Raw genomic sequence first — 9,208 nt, forward strand, 5'->3', positions numbered from 1 at the left:
ACCTCTGACCATGCAGGAGGAAGATGAATGAGGAAGAAATGTCGTGTGCCGACAGGAACTGCACACGGATGTCGGGACACCTCCAGGCTCTGAGTCACGCTGCCCTCCCCGGGAACAGGGCAGCGGCTGCATCCAAGCATAGAAGGCGTGGGAGCAGGGTTACCACGGTTACACAACCACAGGGCTGTATGACCTTGAGCAGGCATTCACCAGCTGCTGCTGCTAGGGTCCCAGTAGCGTCCACAGTCTCCCTCTGCATAACTTAACATTTCTAGGGGAATTAAGAACCACACCAAGGAGCTTGCATTGTTGGAAAAGGGTTTTTTTTATTGCTTAGCCTTCTCCATATCTCCAAAAGGAATTAAAAAAATACCAAATAAAACACATCTAAACCAGTTGCTATTACAGTTCTGAAAACTTTGATACCAAACACAGCCATGCTTAGCTCACTTCCACCCACTGAACAGACCAGACCTTCTGGCACCTGGCACTTTTGGCATAGAGGCTAAAGAAAATTTAGTACCTGGATATCCTGGTGGAGAGCAATGGTATCCTCAGTTCAGAGCACAACAGCCTCAGGATTGGAAGGTTCATTAGGAATTTGTAGCTTGTTTCTTTACTCAGGGATCTCTCACTTGCAAGAGAAATAACAAGGATCCACAGCCAGGAAAGAGGATGTTGGGCTGAAAAAGAGGTGCTGCAGTTCAGCCCTGGTGAGACTATCAGATGCAGCATGCTGATAGTGGTGGTCAAGTTTTAGCATGGCTTAACACTGTGTGGCCAAAATGCATCTCAGCACAGCTGCTGCAGGAGGCCTTCTGCAATGCTCTGGGGCTTTCTGACCTCTGGCTGATGAAATTGTGTTCAAGGCACAGTTTCCTGCTTTCAAGTGTCTGGAAACTTTCCTCCAGGTGACTGAGTTTATGGCCATGCCTTTTACAGACCAGAATCTGATCTGATGGTTGTTGGCACAGCTGAATGACAGAGGCTCAGGACACCAGCACTGATCAGCTTATTCTGTCCCTGACTGACCTCAGCGACACTCCAACCATTCCATTGGTGTAGCACAGTGGTTCTTTACATGTGACAAAACAATCACCAGCAAAGTGTTTTCTACTAGACCACAGTCAGCAAAAGATGACACAGGAAAGGCAGGTTGGTGGTCCATGAGGTGAGAAAGCTGGAGAGCCAGTGGCTTCAAGAACAAAGCAGTGTGTACTCCAGCCCAGAAACGCCCAGCTAAGCTGAACACACTTGTTTGCTGTATTATGCCTGAGCCATCTGGGTGGGTGAAGTCTGTAACAGCCAATAAAGTGGCCAACTTCCCAAGGTTCCAGTTATCACAGGCTCTGTTTTGTGTAATATTTCATTAATCAGGAAAACAAGTCTGAGTAAAGCTCTTCCCTTCATCCCATACCATTTCTGCAAGTGACAGCAACTTCAGTGATTAACATCAATGGGCAGCTTGAACTCCTTCAGTGAATAGAAGGTGATTTCTCCATGATCCACCAGAGCAAACACCAGAGGGACGTCCCCACTCAGATACGTCACCTGCTTCAAAGCCCGCAGGGATGGGATCTGCTCATCAAAGCTACAAAGAGAAAAAAAATCTTGTTTGTTCTCCAAGCAGGAGGAACACAGAGGCAAAGCTGTCCTGGCCAGCCATCACAACAGCTCCCTTTGGCCTGACGAGCTGGTAGTGATCCTCCCCACCCATTTCAGTACAAGCAGGAGGCTGCCAGCCCTGAGAGTGAGTACCCAGCATGCTGGGAACTGGGAGCTGTTGAATCCTTTGCCAAAAACAAGGATAACTGCACACTGCTCCATGCTGTGCCCATTAGATGTAGCTCACAGGGATATTGGCAAATGGCCAATCCACTGCAATCTTAATACCTTTGTGCTGGGAAGATCTTTAGGTTGCTGGGATCAACATCTGACCTGCTTTTCCCTCCTTTTGATTCTGCAGAGTCTGTTTGTTCATCAATGAAAATATTAATGCAACAAGGATCATCCTACTGGCTCATGACATACCTTGATAAAACTGCATTACCACCTTCCTTGCTCTGTCTACTACAGCTGCAGAGAGCAGAGGGACAGTTTTAGTAAAGCAAAATGAGAAAAGGCAGAAACTGAACTTTGTACCTAGCTATGAAGTTTAAGTATCAGGTTCTGGATCCTGTAAGAAAGGGGACACCTACCCTCTGTTCCTAGTGATCTTAAAGTTACACTTGACAAGGATCAAAATACTGAACCCATGGCTCAGAGCCTGTAGCAAGCTCTGGGGACATTCATCTCTGCAGAAATCACAGTGATCGGCACTGACTTGAGGATTCAGCTCCCTCAGCACTGGGTTCTACCTGAATTTCACAAGCATTGCATAAAAGCTGTGGCTTCTTTCTCCTGACTCCCATAATATTCAGACATGAGCAGCAACCAGATGACCAAATAGTGTGGGTTGAATGCAAGGGCGGGGGAGAAGGAGAGGAATTGTCAGCCACAGCCTCCAACAAAGGAGGAGGAACTGAAAGGGGAAAAAAAAAAAAAAAATCCTGGGCAGGACCACCCTCAAGGGAGACACTCTGATGATCTGTAAAGCTCACAAAATGCTGGGTCATTTACAGATCATTAGGACTTCGTTTCCACAACAACAACTGCAATGGGTACCTCCGAACACACATCCTGACATGGGGCTTCCCAGGGTTTGTCTTCTTAAACTTGGACACGGCATCTGCTTGATACACGTTGAAGTCTATCTTCATGGCCTCTGGGTCCTCCTGCAGCCTGCAGGGGAACACACCCACACAGTATAGGATCGAAACACTGCAGGGTATGGATACAGCAGAGAAAAGAGGGAGCAAAAACTCCTGAGGCCTGACTGATTTGGGTCCCTTGATAGGTTTCACTCCTCAAAGGACTGACCTTGCAACTGTTTTATTTACTTTCCAGAGCTTTCCCGTAGTCAGACCAGAGCAAGATCCTGGCTCACATCTACCCCACAGCCTTGCAAGAAGCAGCACTAACAAAGACAGGAGAAAAGCACTGCAGGGACTGCACACAAGCACCACAGACTCTGAGGCAGGAGCAGAAACAAAAGTCCCAAAGCCAAGGTTTTATAACCACTGTAGCAGGGATGGCAGCACATTCCAGGGACGAGGCATAGGTGAAACCCAATCAAACCTCTGGAGGAGATACCTGGCTGGGGTGCAGAGAGGGAAGGGCAGGGTAAGAGAGCAACTCTGCTGTTTTAACTGGCCTGGAAAGCCCTGGCTCTGTTGCTGCAGGAGGCGGTACTGCATGGAAATGTACCCCCTCACTAGAAATGCAAGGGGGTCATGGGGCAGAGCACTGTATCCTCTCGGCACCCTGGATGTGAGGCAGCTCCCAAACTGCTGCTGGGAGCACCTCACAGACCTCACAAGCAGGGACAGTCACAAGACACTCCCGCTCCCCAACAGCTCCAAGCTGACTGGCTGGATACTAACCGGGAGGCTCCATCCAGGATGTGGGAGGGCTGCAGCACACTGATCTGCTGGAGGAGCGCAGCTGGAGGGAGAAGGAACGGGAAAGGATCAGACCACCAATTTCCCTCCCAGGGCACTCCAAGCACTCTACACCACCCACAAGCCTTCCTCCTCCGACAATGGTTGGCAGCTCCACAGTCACCACTGGCTACTTCAAAGACCTCAACTTCCTTGTCTCCTCCCAGCACACAGCCCAGACGTTCTGCAGTTGCTTTGCATCTTGCTGGCCCTGACTCCACATGTCTAACAGCCCAGCAGGAAGGACTGAAATACAGCAGGACATGGGGAATGGATTAGAAGACCTCCCAAGGCCCTGTTTATCCTGGCACTTGAGTGGGCTATAGAAAGATTCTCCTGCTCAAAGTACTGTCCCCAAAACTGATGTTCAGTTTCTCCATGTGATCCCGTTTGCTGCTGCATACCAGGCACTCTTTCACAGGGCTGGGAGGGAGAGAACGGTCCCAGCTCCCAGAGCCACTACCTGGCGAGGTCACTTCTTCTGGCCGCAGCAGTGGTGTGACAGCTTGGTCCCACAGGTGTGACGGTCGTTTCCAAACCCTCTGCTGTCTCCTCTGCTCCAAGAGGGCTTTGTACTCCTGCCAGTTGGAGCAGCGTCTCACCTCCTGGTCGGCGTTGACACTGCTCTTGTACCTGCTCTCCCTCTCCCATTGCTTCCTCTCCTTCCGTGACAGCTTCTCCTGCTTCTGGTTGATCCGTGTGCACCAGGAAGCTGCATCCACCTCCCTGCCCGGCACGTTCTCTGGCAGAAGCCTGTTGTCAGGGGAGGGCAGATGTGTGCATGGCTGGTCTGGGGCCACGTTGGGAAAGGTGATGGTGGTAAAATCCCAGCGGGGTGCATGGGTACCAGTGCTGCTCTCCTTGTGGTCTCCAACCTGCCTGCTGGAGAAGCTCAGAGAGTGCTTTTGTCCTGTGTCAAGGGGAACTGGCATTGACTCTCCCTCTGCACTGCCAGCATCTGATTCCTTTGGCTGCACTGACAAAGCCTTTTCATCCATGGGAATGGAGTCTCCACAGTCATCTCCATCTTTGCTGGAGGTCCCTTCAGCTTCTGGAAGGTCCTCAGATACTTTACATTTCTTCTCATGCGACCTAAAGACAAAGGAACAGTAAAAAATTCAGGGAGAGCATGTGGTAGAACTTCATTTAAATCCTGCCTGCTCCCTGCTAACAGGAAGAATGCAGTCTGCCAAGCCTGAAGGAAGGACAGCAAAGGTGGCAGGAACCTCCAGACAGGTCTGCAAATCCTTGACAACAACCTCCTGGTTTGTGAGACAAATGAGAAAAGAAAAAAAGCAGGCCAAAACTAAGCAGTGAATGCCAAATGCAGAATAAACTTCTGAGAAGTCCTGCACAAGGTTTGACTTCAATGCCCAAGAGAATCCCAGCCTTGATTTGTATAGACAATGTTCCCAACCTGCCATGCCAGGTCCACACCCCAGACACTGACCCAAACACCTCCATGCAAACATGATGGACTTCAGCCAAAGCAGTGCAGGCCAGGCAGAAACCTGGCTGCCAGCACCTCTTACTGGTGTGAGATTCAGACCCTGATTCCAGAGAAGACAGGGCAGTTCTTAGACCAGCAGTTTAATCTCACAGTTCCTACAGTTCCACAATTCCTCGGGCACTGATTTACTGTTAACAGGGACTCCCCAGCCTCATCCTCCCGTTTCTGAAAGGCTGACGCCACCTCCTGGGAACTGTCAGAATTATGAGCAAAATTACTTATTGTCAGTTTGTGGTGATGTTTTGGACATGTGCAAGCCCCAGGATGCAACTCTGCTCTCTGCTGTTGAGTCTTGGCATATAAGTTGGACTGAAGAGGTGGGTAAGTTAGAGATGTGCACTGTGGTAGCTGTGCTCCTGCTAAAAAAGGGTAGGAGAAGGCACCTGACGTGTTTCTTCTGCACTGACCTCTCTACCCTTCTCTTGTGGCATCTCAGCACCACAGCTGGGGGATTGAGGGCAATTTGCCCCTCTTAACCCTGGCATGAAGCACACACACGACAAAAGGGAACACTGCAAAGCGTTCAGGAAAAGCGCTGCACTGCTCGGGGACAGCCAAGAGCAACTGTGCCAGACAAGGTCACCCCCAGCAGGAGGGCCTGGGGACACTGCAGCAAAGCAGCTGCTCCTGAGCCAGCGTGGCCTGAAGAGGGTGGGAGAAGACTTTGGGCCACATCCTTACCGGGGGCTGGAACTCCTCCTCCTCTTGCAATGGTGTTTCCCAGAGCTCTTGCAGTGACTTTCCAGGTTCAGCTGCCTCTCGTAGGCAGACGGGACAGTGCTGGAAGGAGAGACCAACACAGAGGCTGAGAGCAGGGCGAGGTAGTGGAACTGCCTTCTGCTCAGCCCCCAGGATACAGCAACCAAAGGTACAGAAAATGCCCAGGTGGGACCAGTATGGCCCTCAGTTCATGCCCCATTTCATGTTCCCAATCACCTCCTTAGGAGGGAGGAACAAGGAAGGGTAGAGTGCCACTTTTAGCCTTTAATCCTCCCAAGAGGTAGAATGCAGGGCCAAAGTCCTCTTCTCTGCCACTCCCTGGGGCCAGGCAGTGGGTACAGAGAGTCTCAGGGTCTTCAGGAAGGACAAAGCAGCACAGGAAGGAAAAGTTGGTTACCTGGGGTTGAATCTCAGTACAATATAACCCAGTTGCTTCAAGTGGCTGAACACCTTAGAGGAAAGGAAAGCAATAAGGTTAAATGACAGCCCTAAACACAAACTATTTACTTCAGTTCCATTATGACTGAGTGAACACAGTGGGGCAGTGGCAGAAGAGAAAATGCCAGGGTTAGGACCCAAAGCAAAGGTGGGGAAACAGGAATTGAACATCTGGAAGATGGGAACAACTGAGGATGACTTCCCTCCCAGATCATCCTACCCTGCTTCCAGCCACTGGAAGAGCTTGTGTGGCAGAGGCTGGGCTTTCTGCCTTCATCCTCCTGCAACAGCTGGAGGTCCCAACACACCTGGTAATGTGACAGGCTCATTGCCTCCTGGCACAGCAGGGTCTCGTAGGCTTCCTGGACTGACAGGGGCAGATCCCTGTAAAAGAGCTGGACAGAGCCCTGCAGGGCAGAAGATTGGTGTGAGAGTCACAGGAACAAATCTATGCAAGCTCACACCAGTCCTTTCCTACTGGTCCTGACAGCTGGTCCCAGCACCCTCCTTGAAATGATATTCATCTCTCCCCATGTGCCACCTGGATTACTTTCAGTCCCTCTCCCATACCCAGTTCCCCCATACCCTGGTTTTATCAGCCAGGTAAGAAGTTCCCACCCACAGCTCTCAATTCCTGCTCCAGCTCCTGCATCTGTTTGGAGGATGCAGCTGGGAGCAAAATGCTCAACTGATAAAACAATCACTGCTTTGAGAGATAATTTAACTTTGATGATCTGAGTGATTCAGAACACAGCACAACAACAAAAGTACTTACAACTAGCATAACTGAGAACTGGAGCAGAAGAATCAACAGCAGCTTCAGGAGGCATCAGTTGGTGCCTCCTCAGAAGCATTTACTTTCTTTACAGATCCAGAGATCCCATAGGTAACTTCTCCAGGGAATAACAAATTACCTCCAGGAGACTGTTTTAAGCTACACCTCTTTTTCCTCCTTTTTGTTTTTTTTTAGATGGTGTTTACTCATAAAGAAAACAAAACCCTAGGAACCACACCTTTCCCATGAGATAGGCTGAAGGCACCTCACTGGGCTTTTCTGCTTTTGGGGGGATTTTGTACTCAGCATCTGACTAAACTACTTTATTGCCATCAATTTGTTTACAAACTATTTGTCAGAATGCCAGGGGTAAAAAAGCCCCACCTTTGCTGTCAGGATTTAAAGGATGGCATCAGACACTCACAATCTGTTTGTTTTGCTAAGGGATAAAAGCTCCCTTTACATCAATGCACCAATTGTACTGATAACAGGCTTTGGTGGAAAGACAAAAAAAGACCCTCTCTACTGCAAAGAAATCCAGCTGAGCCCTAAGCAGCATTTCTGCAAGCAGAGAAGCACTGAACACAACATGGTCTCACTACTCTGTCTACCACACTTAAATTTCGTTCTGCCATATGTACTGGGAAGAAATCCCAAGCAGCAACCCCAAAGATCTCTGCTTAAGATGAATGAACCAGCCACAGATCCAACTAAGACACGCTGTCAGTGACACAGAGGCTGCTTGAGAGTACAAGGTAAGAACCCACACCTGGTGACAAACAGCTCCATCAGCAATACACTAAAAGAGACAATCCCTTGAGAACCAGGTGTTTATCAGTTGCTACAGCTCCTCCAATCATTCAGTGAGGACCCAGTGCCTCGGCCCTACTTACACACTCCAGCAGGTACAGAGCTTCCTCGGGCAGCAGACACTGTTTGCCTCGTTCCGAGAACCCCATGGTGTGCCAGAACTTCCCCTGGAACAGGAGCACAAATCCCTGATGGGCTCTGGCTGTTCCCTGCTGACAGCCAGGCTCCCTCCCATTGCAAGAAGTAAATTAAAGAATCTGTGAGGCAGCAGGAGATGATGGCACTGAGCACACTCTGTAGCACTCACCGCAGGGGACTTCAGCTCCACGATGCCTTGTTCTGGCTTCCACTCAGCTTTCACCAGATTCCCCCTGAGAAGGTTAAAGATTAGTTTTTTACCACTTGTGATTTCTACAATCAACTCCTAGTGTAGCAACACAGCAAGCTCAGGAAGGTGTCAAAAGGCAGGAAATTTCCAGGTGGCATTTTTACAAGGCATTAGAAGGACGTCATCCCCTGGATCTAGCAGCACCAGTGTGTCATCACCAACCAGTTAAAAGTGTCTTTGGTCAGCACCACAGAGGCATGTCCCTAGGCTACAGCAGCCTGCTGGAGATGCATGGCCTGAGCCAGGCTATGTGGATATTGAGGAACTAACACAGGTCATCCAGAGAAGCTGTGGCTGCCATATTCCTGGAAGTGTTCATGGCCAGGCTGGATGGGGGTCTGAGCAATCTGGTCTAGTGGAAGGTGTCCTTACCCACAGCAGGGATTTCAATGGGGTGATGATCTCTAAGGTCCCTTCTGACCCAAACCATTCTGTGATTCTGTATCATACTCAGCTGCTGCCAAGACATCCTCAAATCACCGTACCCCGCCCACAGGGACTCACAGGGAAAAATTAATAGCTGCAGGCCAAGCAGAGAAAGTATGTGTTGAGAGGCAGGTGTGAGTGTCTCGCAAGTGATAAGCTCCAAAGTCTGGCAGCATTGTTGAAACCACAAAAACTGATAAACCAGGGACACTGGCCCCTGGTCAAATCTACACAAGGCCACACAGGAGCATCAACAAGACACTCTGTAACATGGATTATGCCCAAGAAGGCAGTGGCTGCAAAGGCTACAGGATTATACACACCCCTGTGAAAACCAAGAGCCCTGTGAGGGACTTTCTGAACCCACAGGTGTGCCAGCATGTCCCTGTGCTCCTGCAGGGACAGCCAGGCTGTGTCGCACTGCTGCTGCTCCAACCCGGGCACTGACCGCATGTGAACTGCGGGGGTCTTACTGTGCTGACCAACACCTCCTGCTACCAACAGCTCGATCCTGCCGTAACCCCCGAGCTATGCTCTGCCCGCCGGCATCCCCCCTTCCAGGGAAAAGCCATTCCCACAGCCGCTCCGGGGCCAGCCTTACC

At 50.1% G+C, this 9,208-nt stretch overlaps 1 protein-coding gene across 1 annotated transcript in view; it reads right to left on the bottom strand.

The window, feature by feature from the left end:
* Positions 1-306: 306 nt before the first annotated feature.
* TSEN54 (tRNA splicing endonuclease subunit 54) overlaps positions 307-9,208 on the bottom strand; it is a 9,948-nt gene continuing 1,046 nt past the window's right edge. Inside the window, exons 2-12 of the mRNA XM_017743181.1 lie at positions 9,185-9,202; positions 8,100-8,163; positions 7,876-7,959; positions 6,516-6,614; positions 6,167-6,219; positions 5,731-5,829; positions 4,003-4,631; positions 3,483-3,543; positions 2,665-2,781; positions 2,032-2,076; positions 307-1,591 (exon numbers count right to left, since the gene is read on the bottom strand). Coding sequence (XP_017598670.1) covers positions 1,441-1,591; positions 2,032-2,076; positions 2,665-2,781; positions 3,483-3,543; positions 4,003-4,631; positions 5,731-5,829; positions 6,167-6,219; positions 6,516-6,614; positions 7,876-7,959; positions 8,100-8,163; positions 9,185-9,202 — 1,420 coding nt within the window. The 3' untranslated portion in view covers positions 307-1,440. The remainder of the gene's footprint in view (positions 1,592-2,031; positions 2,077-2,664; positions 2,782-3,482; positions 3,544-4,002; positions 4,632-5,730; positions 5,830-6,166; positions 6,220-6,515; positions 6,615-7,875; positions 7,960-8,099; positions 8,164-9,184; positions 9,203-9,208) is intronic.

The sequence above is a fragment of the Corvus brachyrhynchos genome, unplaced genomic scaffold, assembly GCF_000691975.1.
Source record: "Corvus brachyrhynchos isolate BGI_N302 unplaced genomic scaffold, ASM69197v1 scaffold148, whole genome shotgun sequence".
Classification (NCBI taxonomy): Eukaryota; Metazoa; Chordata; class Aves; order Passeriformes; family Corvidae; genus Corvus; species Corvus brachyrhynchos.